The sequence below is a fragment of the Mirounga angustirostris genome, unplaced genomic scaffold (genome assembly GCF_029215605.1).
Source record: "Mirounga angustirostris isolate CCGP_5_RB_7025 unplaced genomic scaffold, mMirAng1.0.hap1 SCAF_13, whole genome shotgun sequence".
NCBI classification, from domain to species: Eukaryota; Metazoa; Chordata; class Mammalia; order Carnivora; family Phocidae; genus Mirounga; species Mirounga angustirostris.
Window position 1 is genome coordinate 6811749 of NW_026991721.1, and position 16356 is coordinate 6828104.

Consider the following 16356-nt stretch of genomic DNA (forward strand, 5'->3'; position numbering starts at 1 on the left):
TCAACCCAGTTGACACCACTGGGCGGAACCGAAAGGATAGTTGAGTGGCCACTGGGTAATGGCGGAATTAATTGGCACAAAACTCTCCCAGTGAGTTACTGGAGGCGGGGAAAAGGGTGGAGGCGTGGACTTCCCAGGGCTACAGCGACAGTTTGCCACCAAAGCACGCCCCTTTCGGTCCGCCCCTTTTTAGTGCCGGACCTCAAACCCGCACTCTCGCCCCAAGCTGCCTCTACTTCCGGGTCACAGCTCAGACTTAGCGTGTAGAGAGCAACCCTCCAGAACAGGCATGAGTAACAGAAATAGGATAACGTCGTTTTTCTTAAAGTGACAGATTCAAGGCAATTGGGGGGGTCAATCCAGCGGTTGTGAGGGCGATTTGGCTATTCTGAATCCAACCGCTGGACGAAGTTCAGGACGACAGACCCACTTGGTAAGGGGCATGAAGTGGGTTGTTTCCCAAGTGAGGGGAAGAGGACAGGCTTAGACAACCCATTCCAATAGCTTGAGATGCAGCCAGTTCCGTCTTCCAATCTTGCCCACTCCCAACCCAAACTCAGCAAAGTCGAGCTTCTGGGCCCTTTGTCAGGTATGAAGGGAAGGAAGCGAAGAGGAGTCACACTGTCCTGCAACTTCGGAGCCAAGACTAGACTCAGGTTTGCCCCACTCCCAAGCCGGGTTCTTTACCCTGTTTGGCTGATGCAGATGCGGAGGGGATGGCCTGTCCTTAGCAAAGACCAACCTCGACCCTGAACCTTCTGTGATGGGCGTTCGGGGCTACCCATCCCCTCCTGCCCTTCATTGCCCGCCTACCCGGGAACTCCCGGGACCAGGGCCGGCAGCCTCTGGGAGGGGAGCAGCACTACCCGACCGCGTCATCTGATGCTGTTTCCTGCAGGAGGGAGAAGAGCGGAAAAAAGTGAAACTCCACCCTCCACCTCTGCCTCCCGCCCCCGGGGCCAAAGTACAAAGGGAGGAGGAAGAAGGGAACGGGGCTGGAGCCGTCGGGCAGAGGGAGCCGGGCTGGGAAGCGGCAGCTCGGCCCAACTAGGGACACTCCAGCCACCCCCTGCGCAAAAAGACCCAACGGAGTCCAGGCGCTGCCCATTTTGGCCCCACCTTGCACTTGGCGAGTGCCGGAGCCAACCTCCCAGGACTGCTCCGGGACTGAGGGACGTTCGGGCCCCTCCAAGCTGGCCATGGTGAGACGCCGGAGGCCCCGGGGTCCCACCCCCAGAGCCTGACCACACTGCCCTGGGTGGCCCTCTAGAAGCCCGAGATGCGGGGGGCCGGGAGTCAATACTCCTGGCTCCCCAGAGAGGTTTGGGTCTGGGGCTGAGGGCCAGGGCCCGGATGCCCAGGTTCCGGGACTAGGGCCTCGGCAGCCAGCAGGGGTGGGGACCAGGGGCACCCAGGGAAGGTACCCCGCTTGCCCCAATATCGGCTCCCAGCCATGGAGCCCTTGAAGAACCTCTTTCTCAAGAGCCCGCTGGGGTCATGGAATGGCAGTGGCGGTGGGGGCGGTGGGGCCGGCGGCGGAGGCTGGCCAGAGGGGTCCCCGAAGACAGCGGCTTATGCCAACCCGGTGTGGACAGCCCTGTTTGACTACGAGCCCAATGGGCAGGACGAACTGGCCCTGAGGAAGGGCGACCGTGTGGAGGTGCTGTCCCGGGATGCAGCTATCTCAGGCGATGAGGGCTGGTGGGCGGGCCAGGTGGGCGGCCAGGTGGGCATCTTTCCATCCAACTATGTGTCTCGGGGCGGTGGCCCGCCCCCCTGCGAGGTGGCTAGCTTCCAAGAGCTGCGGCTGGAGGAGGTGATCGGCATCGGTGGCTTCGGCAAGGTCTATCGCGGCAGCTGGCGAGGTGAGCTGGTGGCTGTGAAGGCAGCTCGCCAGGACCCTGATGAGGACATCAGTGTGACAGCTGAGAGCGTGCGCCAGGAGGCCCGGCTTTTCGCCATGCTGGCACACCCCAACATCATTGCCCTCAAAGCCGTGTGCCTGGAGGAGCCCAACCTGTGCTTGGTGATGGAGTACGCGGCCGGTGGGCCCCTCAGCCGTGCCCTGGCTGGGCGGCGTGTGCCCCCCCACGTGCTGGTCAACTGGGCTGTGCAAATTGCCCGCGGGATGCATTACCTGCACTGTGAGGCCCTGGTGCCCGTCATCCACCGAGACCTCAAGTCCAACAACAGTGAGTTTTGGGGAGCATGGTTGGAGGGCGGCATGGCCCAAGCACACACCTGCCAACTCTCAGCTGAGCCACCTGGGGATCTACTAGAGGCAGGAGCTCCTGCCCTAGGGGAGTCCCAGTTGACTTGGGGTGCTATGGGCCCATACTGGCCCCAGAGCAGGAGACCCAGGCACCAAACAGTCCTTCACGCCCCAGCCTCGGAGGGAGTCCTTGACCCCAGCTCCCAGCCACCAGGTTAGAAAATTGGGATCTCCCAGTTGAGCCATAAGCATCCTGCCTAACCGTGGGCACTACTTCAAGGAAGTAGAGCTCTGGATGCTGGCACTCATCTTCCTCTCCCCTAAAGTTCACCCTCGTGCTGTTGATGCTCTGCTCTTGGGGTAGGAAGCTCCTCCAGAACAGAGATCTGAGAGAGAAAAGCCCCCCCACCCTCTCCCCTACCCCTGGTGGTCCAGGCTGGGGACAGGGCTGGAATTCTGGCCCCGCCCATACCCCTGACTGCAGGACCTTTAGCTGGTTATTTCAACTCAGAGCCTCAATTCTGGACTCTGTAAAAAGGGAGTGACCAGGAAGGTGAAATGGCGTAAGGGGCTGGGCGAGCCTGGCGTCTGCTGCCTGGCACACAGTGGGTCTGCAGCTGTGCGGGTGAACATTTGAGGGCTGGATCACCGATAGGGCCTTGCCTGGAATTAGCGCGTGGGGTGGGCGTGGTGGGGCTAAGGGAGACTTAAGCAGTAAGGTAATCCATCTCCAGCCATTTTAGGCCCAACACACTGCCCAGCAGGGACCCAAGACAAGCAAGTGATAGGTTCAGAGGGCTTCCTGGAGCAGACAAGCTTCACACCAGGCCAAAAGCAGACGGGTTCAGAGAGGCACCCAGTTGGATGTTCGGTCAGGGCCTGGCCAGAGCAAAGGCAAAGATGCAGGACCCAGCACCACATACCCTGCCCCCCAGTAGTGGGGACACAGGGTCGGGGCTGATGGGTTATTGGAGAGACATGGGCAGCTCTTGTGGGGGAGTGAGCATGGATATTTTGGGTCTCCTGGCCTGGGCTGACCATATACAAGTGGCTTGTGGGGAGCAGAACGCCAGGACCCAGTAATATCCGAGTCCTTGCCAGGCCTGGAGGGGTCAGGGGAAGCCTGCCACCACCCCACCTACTCCTCTCATCTAGTGGGGCACTTCCCACTGCTCAGCCTCCCTCCTTGGCCCTAGCCCTCCAGGGACCCCCACTCCCTCCTCCAACCCAAGGGAGATTCCCCGAAGGCCTTGGGGGAGGGGACTCCCTTCTTCTGTTTTTCCTCCAGTTTTCTTTCCAGAGTAAATGGAACAATAGCGCAGGCCCCTGCTCCCCACCCTCCCCACTGCTTCCTGCGTTTCCTGCTGCCCCTGAGCCGGCTTCCTGCCCCTGCTCCAGCCTCGGCTCCCTCCCCAGCCCAGCTGCCTGCAGGGGAGGAAAGGGGGGGGGGGGTCTGTGGGAGAGGAAGGAGCCAGGGATTGCACACACACACCCCCCCCCCCCCCGCTTCCCCTGTTTCTCTCCCAGAGTCTGGGTGGTGGTGAAGGGCAGGCAAGGTGCCCTCAGCCTCTCTGAGCCTGGCCTCCCACCTCGAAGACCCCAGTCCTAGGCCTGGGGTGCTGTCTGCGGGATGGTGGGGGGAGTCCCTGGGTTGGGGGGGCACAGGCAGGAAACAATGGCGTGATTTTCCTGGACAATGGGGGCCTTGTGAGGAAGCCTGGCGGGGAGCGGAGGGGGAATTCTCTGGGCCCACGAGTCACAGGACTGACCAGCCAGCCCAGCCTGGGTCTGACCTCCCCCAATTCTCCCCCAAAGGACTGCCTTTTGGAGACCTGGCCCAGGCCTCCCAGAAAGGAGAAGTAGGGACCATGGGAGGGAAGCGGAAGAGGTGTGAGCTGCCTAGGCCACTCCCTAGCCCCACAGAGGCCAGCCTGGGGAGGGGGCTGGGGGCCAGGGCCCTTTCAGAGGCCAGGAAGCCCGCAGTGGGGACTGAGAGCATGGGATCTCCAGTCCCCTCTCCTCCAGGTGGCTCCTGACCACCTCTTCCCCAAGGTCTATATCAGATGCCAGAGGAGCAACTTGGGTTGGGACAAATGTAAGGCACTTGGAAAAAAGCAGGGGATGTGGAGGTGAGGGTGAGGCTTCAAAGGTGTCAAGCCAAGTTGGGGGTGGGAGGTGACAGGCCACCAGGACAAAGAAGTCCTAAGACTTTGGATGAGAGGCTGCCTGTCTCTGAGCCTCAGATTACCTGCCGGAAAAGGGAAGGCTGGCCTCCCAGCCAGAGACGCTGGTGCAGAAAGTGCTTCACTGGTCTGTGAGGTACAAGTGGCCAGTTGGTCTTTAAGAGAATGGGTGGCTCCTGTCACCAGAGGAGACTGGAGTCCCTCTCCAGCCTCAACACACAGACCCCTTTGCCTGGTCCCACCCCAGCCACCTGCCCCCACCCTGTTGTGGTTCTGCTTTGAAATGAGCCTGTGTAGCGTTTACTGAATGGTCCAGTTCTGAGCCTCCAGCAGCCAGGCCAGAGGCTATTGCAAAGCAGGGAATATCTTGTGACAGGACAGCTTGGAGTGTCAACACGAGATGGTAGAGGACTAATCTTTAGGACAGCTGACACAGTGTCCTAAAGATGTCCCACCCTGTGTGAAGGATTTAAAAAGTGTGATCTTGTTGGGGGCGTCTGGGTGGCTCAGTCAGTTGAGCATCTGACTCTTGATCTCAGCGCAGGTCTTGATCTCAGGGTTGTGAGTTCAAGGCCCAGGTTGGGCTCCACACTGGGCATGGAGCCTACTTAAAAAAAAAAAAAAAAGGTTTAAAAAAAAGTGTGATCTTGTTAAATACTTATGACAATCATCTGAGGTGGGTTTTGTTGTCATCCTTAGTTTTATTAACTGTTCAGGATTCAGCCCCAATCTGGCTCCAGAAGACAAGAAGGTGGATGGCAGGACCATTCTCTGAATTAGGAGAAGTGGCAGGCAGATTTGCCGGGCACGGTGGGATGATGAAGGTGGTTGTTGAGGGCATTTGGACGTCAGATAGGGCACTGATGGGCAGCTGAACTGGCTTCTGGCCTAGAGCTCCAAATGTGGGAGAGGCCAATGGGGAGGGGGCAGCGGGCACTTAGGAGAGGCCAAGACAGCCTGGGGGCAGTGGGCAGAGGTTGAGGAGAGGCCAGGCTCTGAGGACCACTGACACTGAAAAGGCTGAGGATGGGGAGGCCCTAAGGAAACAGCACACACAGGCAGAGGCCCCAGAATCAAAATAAGAAGGGAGAGGGTGGACAGCAGTGCCAGATGCCCCCACAAGGCCCAGAGAGCTTGGCCAGCAGTGGGATCAGGGGGGTTATGGCTTTATGCCTGGAAAAGTGAATACCCTGGTTCTGCCACCTCCTCTGAGAACTCCTCCCTTTCGCCAGGCGGGGTTAGGCGCCCATCCCCTCTGCCCCACCCGCAGGACCCTAAGCTGCCCCAGAATGGTGCCGTCACCCTGGACAGGAGAGCTGACAGGTGTGTGTGCCCTGAAATGACATATGTTCAGAAAGGTAGTTGGCTTGGATGTCGCTTCTCTACAATTACTAGGAAAGGGAGAGGCCCTTTCAAACCCTTGATGTTTCTATGACATTATCATCTTTCTGTTGCTCAAAACCTTCTTTCATTTGAGCCATGTTTGTCCTGATGAGATTTGTTAAGTTGCTGCTTCTCCTCTCTGTACAGAGTATGGTGGCCCCACCGGGGTCAACACCACAAGCCCCTGCCAGATCTGACCATCCACTCCCACATTTGTCCCAAGCTCCTCCTTTCTGGCCAAGAACCTTCACTTCTTGGACCCCTTTGTTCTTCACATCCAGCTGCAGCAGTAGACATCTTTGGTCGGAGTCTCTCCCCTGGGAGTGGCCGTATAGCCAAGAGGGGGTATGGGCACCAGGGCCTGCTGGGTTTCCTTTCTCACCAAGGGGTTCCCTCCTGCTCCGCATCCCAAGGGAGGTCCTAATTCTCACACTCCTGCCTCAGCAACAGGACAAGACATGGGGTTTCTATTCAATGTGGCATTAGGGGAAAGTTAGAACACTGGCTTTAGAACCACACAGACCAGGTTGAAACTGTTCTTTATTTGCATATGATCTCGGCAAGTCATTTCTCTGCCCAGTTTCCTTTTCTGTAAAATTGGGATGATGATGTGTACCTCAGAGATTGTTTTGGGAGTGCTAGACCTGAGCATAGATGCCCGGCCTCAAGGAGCCCCTCCATAAACATTTCCCAGCATTGCTATTTTTGTCTGAATCTACCCCAACTCTCCAGAGCAAGGCCACCTCTGTGCTCCCAGGACCTAGCCAGCATGTCTGTCAGATGACGGTTTGCTCCTAGAGCCTCCTTTGTCCCCACGACCTGAGCGTGGAGCACCCACAATCCTGCCCCCCCTCCTTCCCAGTTCTGCTGCTGCAGCCCATTGAAGGCGATGACATGGACCACAAGACCTTGAAGATCACTGACTTCGGCCTGGCCCGCGAGTGGCACAAAACCACACAAATGAGTGCTGCAGGCACCTACGCCTGGATGGCTCCTGAGGTTATCAAGGCCTCCACCTTCTCTAAGGGCAGCGATGTCTGGAGGTGAGGCCTGGGTGGAGACTGGACAAGGCCATCTGTGGGCTGAAGAGGGCAGCGGTGGCTACCCAAATCTAGGGCTGGGCAGAGAGGCAGAGCCCAGAGGGAAGGACCAAAATCATTTGGTTCCTAGTTGCTCTGGGGTAAAATGATGACAACGAGTAAGTAGAGGAGGGGACACAGACCCTTTGTCTTGCCTACAGTTTTGGGGTGCTGCTGTGGGAGTTGCTGACTGGGGAGGTGCCCTACCGTGGTATCGACTGCCTTGCTGTAGCCTATGGAGTAGCTGTCAACAAGCTCACGCTGCCCATCCCATCCACCTGCCCTGAGCCCTTCGCACAGCTCATGGCAGGTAAGGGAAAGGGGCTGGAGGGTGAGGGACAGGGCTCCTTGGCACAAGACACATCCACCCACAGACCCCTTCTCATTCTGTTCCCCCTCCACTCCGTGTCCCCAGACTGCTGGGCGCAGGACCCCCACCGCAGGCCCGACTTTGCCTCCATCCTGCAGCAGCTGGAGGCGCTAGAGGCGCAAGTCCTGCGGGAAATGCCGCGGGACTCCTTCCATTCCATGCAGGAAGGCTGGAAGCGCGAGATCCAAGGCCTCTTCGACGAGCTGCGGGCCAAGGAAAAGGTGGGGGTCACGGGATTGGAAAGAGCCACCGGGAAGTGCCTCCCCATCTCCTTGGGGCAGAGAGCGGGGGCCGACGCTAGGGTCCGTACCGGCCTGATCCCACTGCCTTCACTGTCCCGGGCACAGGAACTTCTGAGCCGCGAGGAGGAGCTGACCCGCGCGGCGCGTGAGCAGCGGTCACAGGCGGAGCAGCTGCGGCGGCGCGAGCACCTGCTGGCTCAGTGGGAGCTGGAGGTGTTCGAGCGCGAGCTAACGCTGCTACTGCAGCAGGTGGACCGCGAGCGGCCGCACGTCCGCCGCCGCCGCGGCACGTTCAAGCGCAGCAAGCTCCGCGCGCGGGACGGCGGCGAGCGCATCAGCATGCCCCTCGGTAAGGGGCGGGGCCCGGCGCGCCGCCCAGCCGTTGGCTGCGTGAGCGGAGGGGTGGGGTCAGGCCTGTGCCAGCCACACTGGGATTGGTCGGGGATGTTGGTGGGTGGGCCTGTGAGCTGAAGGCTGGAAGGGGTGGGGCCCGGAGCGCTGTTTTCGTGTGTGGGCGGGTTCTGGCGGAAATATTTGCATGGCGCCCGGGGAGGGGCGGGGCTCATGAAAGTTCTGGTAAGACCTTGGGGACCCGGCGGGTCTCCTCCCGGGAATCCCCGTCTCCGCACAGCTTCTTCAGAAGGTGGCGTCCAGGCCCTCCTCTTTCCTTACCGAGAGCCTGATGGGGCCCAGGAAGGCAGTGATGCCAGGCCCGGTCCCTGCACTGCCTTCGTGGCCTGGGAGCCGGCTCACGGCCCTGAGGGTTAGACGTGGCTCTTCTTCACCACAAACCTACACCCTGCTTTCCCCCCACCCCAGACTTCAAACACCGCATCACTGTGCAGGCCTCACCTGGCCTGGACCGGAGGAGAAACGTCTTCGAGGTCGGAGCTGGGGATTCGCCCACCTTCCCCCGGTTCCGGGCGATCCAGTGTAAGAAACCTCCTCATGCAACCCCCCCCCCACACACACCCGTTATCCAACTTCTGTCAAACTTTACCTTAGGGGGTGGATGCCACCCACTGTCTCCTGCTCTAACTCCCAGCACCCGGGCTCCCTCCCATGTCTGTGGTACCTCTGAGTTCTCTTGGCAGCATTCATTTTATCTAAGTTTTATAGATGAGAAAAGTGAAAAAAGTAACTTGCCAAATGTCACACAGCTGACGAGGGGCGGGGCCAGAATTCAGACACAGGCAAGCTTGCCACTGGGTGCTACTGAGCACAATGGCAGCTGAAAGACTGGGTGAGATGCCCCACCCCACTGCTAGCCCCAGGACCCAAACCCACCTTCCCCATCTCCGTTCTGTTAAGATTCTCTGTGCCCCAAAGCCCACCCTCGGAACAGTATGGGTTCCAGCCTGATCCCCCATCCCCTAAGAAGTTGTCCCTGGTGCCTGACTCTCATGATGGGGCTCTTGACCTCAGCTCAGAGTCCCCGGTTTTCCTCCTACAGTGGAGCCTGCAGAACCAGGCCAGACATGGGGCCGCCAGTCACCCCGACGTCTGGAGGACTCAAGCAATGGAGAGCGGCGAGCATGCTGGGCCTGGGGTCCCAGTTCCCCCAAGCCTGGGGAAGCCCAGAATGGGAGGTGAGTGCCTGAGTGCCCCCACCCCGCCATCATCTGCCTCCCAGTGGTCCCGAGATTCATGAAGCCCAACTCCCCTCCCCTCCCCAGGAGAAGGTCCCGCTTGGACGAAGCCACGTGGTACCTGGATTCAGATGACTCATCCTCCTTGGGATCTCCTTCCACACCCCCAATGCTCAATGGTGAGTGGCCTTGTCTACCCCCTGCAGACTCTTGCTGCACTCCTGTGGGTACTATGGGGAGAGCTACAAGAAGTTAACTGTGGGGTAGGCCGTTCCTAGGACCCACATCTGACCTGTAGGTCCACAGCTGAGCCCAGGCTTCGGGAGGCCCAGAGTGCGGTCCTCTTGTCCAGGCGTGGCCTGCAAGAGGGCTCTGTCCTGGCCCTGTGGCAGCTGTTTTGCCTCGGCAGGCTGTAGGGAGGGAAGGAAGACAGGGAATGGTACTCCCCATCTGGGACCCAAGGGAAGCTGAGTCCAGAGAGGGGAGGGAAACTGCCCACACGTAGTGGAGCCAGGCAGGTGGCTGCCACACTGTGCTTCTCAGAGTCCCTTCTGGGGATCCTCTAGGTGGAGAAGAGGATAAGAAAGCTGAGCAGAAGGGGATCCAGGGCCTGCTTTCACTGCATCCGGAGCAGTTCTGAGCTTTTCTGTCCTCCAGGAGGATAGCTGTAGTTACTAGGCTCCAGGCATGCCATCTGAACGACAACCCAGTGAGGGACATGCTATTATTATTGCCATTTCAGAGATGAGAAAATTGAGGCTCTGAGAGGGAAAGTAACCTACCTAGAGCCTTCACCTGAGGATTTGAACTCCGAGAGGCTTAGAAGCTTTCACTTGAAGCAAGGGTTGGGCACATAGACACTGCTTGGGAAGCTAAGGGGTTGAGCAGAGAGCAGGGTTCCTGTGTCAGAGGGATAAGAGCTCAGCTCAGGATTGGCAAGGGGTAGAAAGCTGCATCCTTCCTTGCCTCTGGGTCCCATCAGCGCCCCTGTCACCCCACCCAGCATATCACCTCCATCATTATCGAATTACATTTTCATAGCAGTAACAATGGGTAACATTTACTAGGTCTCTCCTATGTGCCAAGCAATGCTGTGAAGTGGGTATTAGCACCATCTTGTAGAGGCGCAGAGGGGTTATGTGGTTTGATGTAGGGCACACAGCAGAACAAGAGATTTGAACCCAGGTCTGACTCCAGAGGCGGGACCGCTGACCCTCATCTGCCACACCATTCGCCACTCCAGAAATCACACTGCCCCAAGCTGGCTGGGCCGCAGGGACTGAATTGAGAATTGGAAGGCCAAGGGGGAATCTTGGATTCACCTGCTCTAGAATGTACCAAGCTAGAAGGGCCAATAGAGAACTTAAAGTCCTGTCAACCCAGGTGTGTAGTTGAGGCAGCCCCTACCATGTTCCGCAGAGCCCTCTGGCCCTGACCTTCCCCAGCAAGCAGGAGTGGGACACAGGGGCCTGTACGCAATCCTTCTCAAGCTTGCCCCTTATCTGGAAGGATCTCACCTACCCCAGCCCAGTTGCTGGCCGAGCACCTGGTTCGCGGAGCAGAAGCCCACACTCCAGTGGCCATTTTGGGCCCAGGAGAGTACATGACCTTGACCTCTCAGCCACCCACAGAGTCAAAAGGCTGGCTGAGAATCAAAGAAGACCCTATGAGATTGCCCTAGGCATACGCCATACTACTGGGGAATGGGTTGCAGTGAGTTGCCTGCTGGTGGACGCAGTCAGCCTACTCTGAAGGAATAGCCCTTCTGATCCTCATGCCCCAGAGGTTCTGGTTCAGGTTCAACATGAAGCATGTTGCCCTGTAGCTACTAACGACCACATGGCACGTCCTTGCTGTGAGGCCCCACGGAAGCAATTTCACCTTCGTCTGTGGGTCCAGGATGGCTGTACTGCTTTATCCTAAAGCACAGGGATGCCAGCTCCTCGTGCTAGGAAGCTTAGAGGCAAGTTCAGGGAACTCCTTACTGAATTACCTTGAGCAAGGCACTTATCTCTTGGAAACCTCTGTTTCTCAGGCCATTGACTGCAGGAACGTCTTTACACTTTCATTTGGTGTACTGACTTCCATCTCCCCTTAACTCTATCTCATTTCTCCTGCCGGTTTGAAACACGTTTGTGCCCTGTTCTCATTATAAACGGTCCGTTTCTTCACCTGCAAAGTGGTATAGTAACGCTCACCTTGTGTGGCTCTTGCAAGGATTTTAAGAATGGACTCTTCCATCCAGCGTGTATCGATGCATTTTATGAGCCAGGCACGGACCTGTTAGAAATCAGCCCTGCCCTGCCCTGGGGGTGGGCCTAGTTTGGTGGATGGGGCAGCTCATGAACAAACTAGTGCAGCGGATGGCAGGGAGTGGCCAAATCAGGCCTTACGTGAGCCATGACTGATCCAGTGAGGAGGCTTCTGGAACCTTCTAAAAGAGGAAAGCGCTACCGACTCCACTCCGGACACCAAATGTACGGTTCACGTTCAGTTCTGACACAGGCTGGCTGGGGTTAGCATCAGACCCCTCAGGTTAAGGGCTTAGTCCCCACAAGACTGCCCCCCCCCACCTCAGACTCCAGTCACAAGACCCGGTTGTCCCCTGTGCTTCTGACCACCCAGCTCTAAATCGGAGGATCCCGTGACCTCCTCAGGTTTGATCATTTGCTAGAGTGGCTCAGAACTCAGGAAAACAGCTTACTTACTAGATTACCAGTTACTTATAAAGGATGCAGATCGAGAACAGCCAGAGGAAAGAGATGCAGAGGGCAAGGATGTGGGAGGGGGCGTGGGGCTTCAGTGTCCTCTGGGGCACCACTCTCCTAGCACCTCCACATGCTGACCCTCCTGGATGCTCTCTGAACCCTTTGGCTAAGGTTTTGATAGAACCTTCATTATGTGGATGGGATCAGTTGATTAAACCATTGGCTGTTGGTGATAGACCTCAATCTCCAGCTTTCTAGTCACATGGTTCATGCCCCCAGCAACCGGACCCCGATCCTTATGGGCTTTCCAAAAGTGACCTCGTTAATCTGAACTTAAAAGTGATTAAAAGGGGCTGGTTAGGAAGAGCAGAAGAGGCCCCTTTTACTTATGTCAATCAATCACTTAGGAAGATCTTAGAGTTTGAAGAGTTCTGTGTCAAGAATGAGATGAAGACTTGATGGATATTTTTTATTGTAATTAACAGTATCACAGCTTCACAGAAGAGGTGCCCCTTCACATAGGTTTTTTTTTTTTTAAGATTTTAATTTATTTATTTGACAGAGAGAGACACAGCGAGAGAGGGAACACAAGCAGGGGGAGTGGGAGAGGGAGAAGGAGGCTTCCCGCTGAGCAGGGAGCCCGATACAGGGCTCGATCCCAGGACCCTGAAATCATGACCTGAGCTGAAGGCAGACGCTTAATGTCTGAGCCACCCAGACGCCCCCTTCACATAGGTCTTAAATGGTGAATAAGGGATCACAGAAAGCCAAGGTGGGAAAGGTGTGCTGGGCGGAGGGAATAGTGTGTGTGCAGGCACTGGGCTTCCCACACCCAAGGGAGAGGAAGCCTGGCTGGAACTCGGAGGGGAGTTGAGAGCCAGGGAGTTGTAGGCCCCAGGCAGCAGGTGGGGGCCAGGCCTTCGTCCCCTGGGTCTGTGAGGCCCAGCCCAGTTCCAGCAGATGTCGGTTGAGTGAATGAGTGGGTGAAGCTGGAAAAGCAGGCAGGAGCCAGTTCAGGAAGGGCCTGGAAATGAGGGGGAATTTAGCCTATTTGCATTTTAGAAGGCAGGGGCCTGGGTAGGGGGGGATAGGTCAGAGAGACTGGGTAAGGGTTGTAGCTGAGAAAAGGGACCCTGAACTGAGTCCTGGTAGTAAAAGCTCAATTTCCCCAGCATCGAATTTCTTCCTCTGGACACCCAGCCCCATGTCCCACTCCAGGCCTGGCCTAAGGTGGGTGGAGTGAGGGAAGGCTTTGAAAGCCCAGCCAGGAGCTTGGACTTTATGTTAGTGGTAATGGAGAGCCATGGCAAGTTCTAGAGCCAAAGAGGACTTGACAAAATTGGGCTTTGAGGAGGCCATCACGGGACCATAGGACCCTACCACCACCACCTTCTCAATGTCCGGTTCCCCAGACTCACCACTGGTGGTCTAGAATGGAGTCAGGCCAAGCTTAGGCCCATAGGCAGGACACTGATGTCCTGAAGTCCAGAGCAGGATCTGGTTGGGAAGTGGCAGAGAGCAAAGGCTTCACTGCCTCCACCTGGAGTGAGGCCATCTCCAGCCCTCACTGGCTGTGCAGCCTTAGACACACGTTAACCTCTCTGAGCCTGGAACCCCTGGGGCATGAGGATCGGATAACATAATGCCCCTAAATCACCGAGCTCAGGCCTGGCACAAACAGCTGACCGCTCTGAGTTTCTGTTCCCTCATTTCTAGAATAGGGACAGTGACCCGTGCCTCTCGGGGCTGTCGTATACCTTGGAATTGACCTGTGTGCCCTGTACAAGCTACTGATGGAGTTGGGGCAGAAGGCCCCGGGCTGGCCCACCAGGAAGGAGGTGGGCACAGGGCACAAGTCCCAGCCCTGTCCTTGGAGCTCTGCAGATGCCCCTGGCTGGCCATTAAGGCCGCTGAAGTCAGCTGGGATCTGGCCTCAGCTTGCCTCCTGGCGGGCTCACCCCCGCCCCCATCTCCCGGCTCCCAGGCTTTGCTCCTGCTGACTCCTCAGCCTCTGCTGACCCCCCGCATACCCGCGCCTTCTGAAAGGCCAGAGAGAGAGAGAGAGAGAGTGTGTGTGTGTGTGAGAGAGAGATGGGGGGAGGCCCGGTGCCTAGGGAGGGACTGGGTGGGGGAGTAATGGAGTCAGGGAAGACGTTGGTGGGGAGCAGACCTCCGTCCTTGTTCCAGGGCCACTGAGGGGTCCCCGTGGCCCCCGCCCGAAGACGGCCTAACGTGTGCCCGCCCCCCGCTGCCAGGTAACCCCCCGCGGCCGAGCCCGGAGCCCGAGGAGCCTCGGCGCCCAGGCCCGGCGGAGCGCGGCAGCGGCTCCGGGACGCCCAAGCTGATCCAGCGCGCGCTGCTGCGCGGCACCGCCCTGCTCGCCTCCCTGGGCCTGGGCCGCGACCTGCAGCCGCCGCCGGGGGGCCCGGGCCGCGAGCGCGGGGAGACCCCGCCGCCAACGCCCCGCGCGCTGCCCGCCACGTCCCCCGCCGAGCCGCCCCCCTCCCAGCTCATCCGCTTCTCCCCCAAGACGCCCGACGGCCGCGCCTCCCCGCTGAGCCCGGACGCCCCCGGCCCGCCCACCCCTGCGCCCCTGCTGCTGGAGCTGGGGGTCCCCGTGGGCCAGCTGTCCGCCAAGAGCCCCCGGCGCAAGGAGGAGAGGCGTGGTGAGTGGCCCGAAGCCGGCCTGCTGCGGGGGGGGGGGGGGGGGGCAGGGGGACAGAGGGGAGGAGGGGCTGCTGGGGGCCTGCAGGGCAGTAGGCGGGGGAACGCCTGTAAGGACCTGAGTTCTAAGTTCAGCCACCCAGTGGTGGGGGATGGGGTGGGGCTCGGCCAGGCGGGTTGTGAAATAATAAGAATAATCATCGGGAGGTGAGGTGACGATAGCTAGCTAACGCCTACTGGTTGCTAACTTGCGCCAGATACTGTTTCTCTGCCATAGAGAGAGATTTGTCTCATTTAACCACCCTGGCGACCCTGTGAGCAAGGTACTCCTGTTACACCCAGGTTCTAGATGAGGAAGCTTAAGGCACAGAGAGATCAAGGGGCTCAAGGCTCCCACCAGTAAATGGCAGAGCTGGGATCCAGGCCCAGGCTTGCTCTTAGCACTGCGTAAACAGATGCTCCACAGAGCAGAAAGGGCCATGGACGTTCTGAGTCGAGCAGCTCCCTGTGCAGGTGGGAAAACCAAGGCACAGAGCCGGGCAATGCCTCCTGCGGACACCCAGGACTTGGTGGCTGCCTGACCCCCGTGCCCCCTCCCCCCACTTCCTAGGAAGCACTGTCTCACCCCCACCCGGGATATCACGCTCCGCTCCTGGCACCCCAGGCACCCCACGCTCACCGCCCCTAGGCCTCATCAGCCGACCCCGGCCCTCACCCCTTCGCAGCCGCATCGACCCGTGGAGCTTCGTATCAGCTGGGCCACGGCCTTCGCCTTTGTCCTCGCCACAGCCTGCGCCCCGCCGGGCACCCTGGACCTTGTTCCCAGACTCGGACCCCTTCTGGGACTCTCCACCCACCAACCCCTTCCGGGGGGGCCCTCAGGACTGCAGGGCACAGACCAAAGACATAGGTGCCCAGGCCCCGTGGGCGCCAGAGGCAGGGCCCTGAGTGCGCCGGGCCGCTCCCCCGCGCTCCAGCTGCCCCAGAGGACCCACAGTATACACTGGAACAGGAGCCGGGCAAGCCTGGAGCTGCCTGGTTTCCCCCAGGGACCCCACCCCCTTTGGGGGTCAGGAACACTACACTGCACAGGAAGCCTTCACACTGGATGGGGGGCCTACAGCCCCCACACACCTGCAACCTGTGGGTCCCCCGACTTACCTGCCCCATTGGGGCCCAACACTGTACCCAGCTGGTTGGGAGGACCAGAGCCTGTCTCAGGGAATTGCCCCCAGGGGTGGTGCAGGAAGGAGGGGAAGTGCAGGGGAGAGGGGCCAGCCTCAGCTGTCACCAGCACTTTGGACCAAGCCCTGCTACTGTGGCCCCTGCCCCAGGGCTTAGTGCCTGGACCCCCCCACCCCCACCCTGGGGGTCATCTGGGGCCAGGACTCTCTGGTGCCTTCCTGCTGCCCCGGCCAGGGTTGGGGCCTCGGCCTCGGGATCCAATGAAGCCAAATAAACTCCCCAAGCTGTCTCCCCAAGCATAGCTTGTCACCTTTTTGGAGGTAACCGGGGGATCCAACCCGTCTCGCAAACCTGGTGACTTCAAGCCCCCAGTACAATGGGCAGGCGGCCTGGGCCTCGGCTGGGGTCCAGTCCATTGGCATCAGTCAGGCGGTCCAGGCCCTCGACGTCCTCGGCACCCACCCTTGCCAGGCCTTTCCTGCCATTTCAAGGGACTTTTTGCCCTGATTCTTCCTGCTGCTGGGCAGTCCCCACTTATCCTCAGGGCCCAGCTGCAACATCACCTCCTCTGGGACACCTTCCCTGGCCATGCGGCCCCCACCACAGGCAGCTCGCTGAGCTCGGGAGGCTAGAGTCCTCTGGGCAGCATCTTGGGGGTTTGTCCTGGGTTTGTCTCTAGTCCGTGGTCTGGCGCCAGGAGGAGTGACCCGCCCTGACACAGGGCCCTGCCCACCTCTTAAC

At 59.0% G+C, this 16356-nt stretch overlaps 1 protein-coding gene across 3 annotated transcripts; it reads left to right on the top strand.

Annotated features, from left to right (window-relative positions):
• The first annotated feature begins 282 nt into the window (after positions 1–282).
• Positions 283–16067, top strand: MAP3K11 (mitogen-activated protein kinase kinase kinase 11). Of its 3 annotated transcripts, XM_064576161.1 has the most exons (11): positions 283–433; positions 899–2192; positions 6641–6821; positions 7019–7167; positions 7273–7448; positions 7575–7818; positions 8289–8402; positions 8923–9058; positions 9146–9237; positions 14297–14432; positions 15041–16067. In XM_064576161.1, exons 2-11 carry the CDS (start codon positions 1454–1456, stop codon positions 15915–15917), a joined length of 2844 nt encoding a protein of 947 aa, XP_064432231.1. In that variant the 5' UTR covers positions 283–433; positions 899–1453; the 3' UTR covers positions 15918–16067. The 3 variants fall into 3 exon arrangements, with proteins under 3 accessions (XP_064432231.1, XP_045749246.1, XP_045749247.1); XM_045893290.3 differs by lacking the exon at positions 283–433 and having other exon boundaries at positions 846–2192; XM_045893291.3 differs by lacking the exon at positions 283–433 and having other exon boundaries at positions 846–2192; positions 14022–14432; positions 15041–15911.
• The last annotated feature ends 289 nt before the right edge of the window (positions 16068–16356 follow it).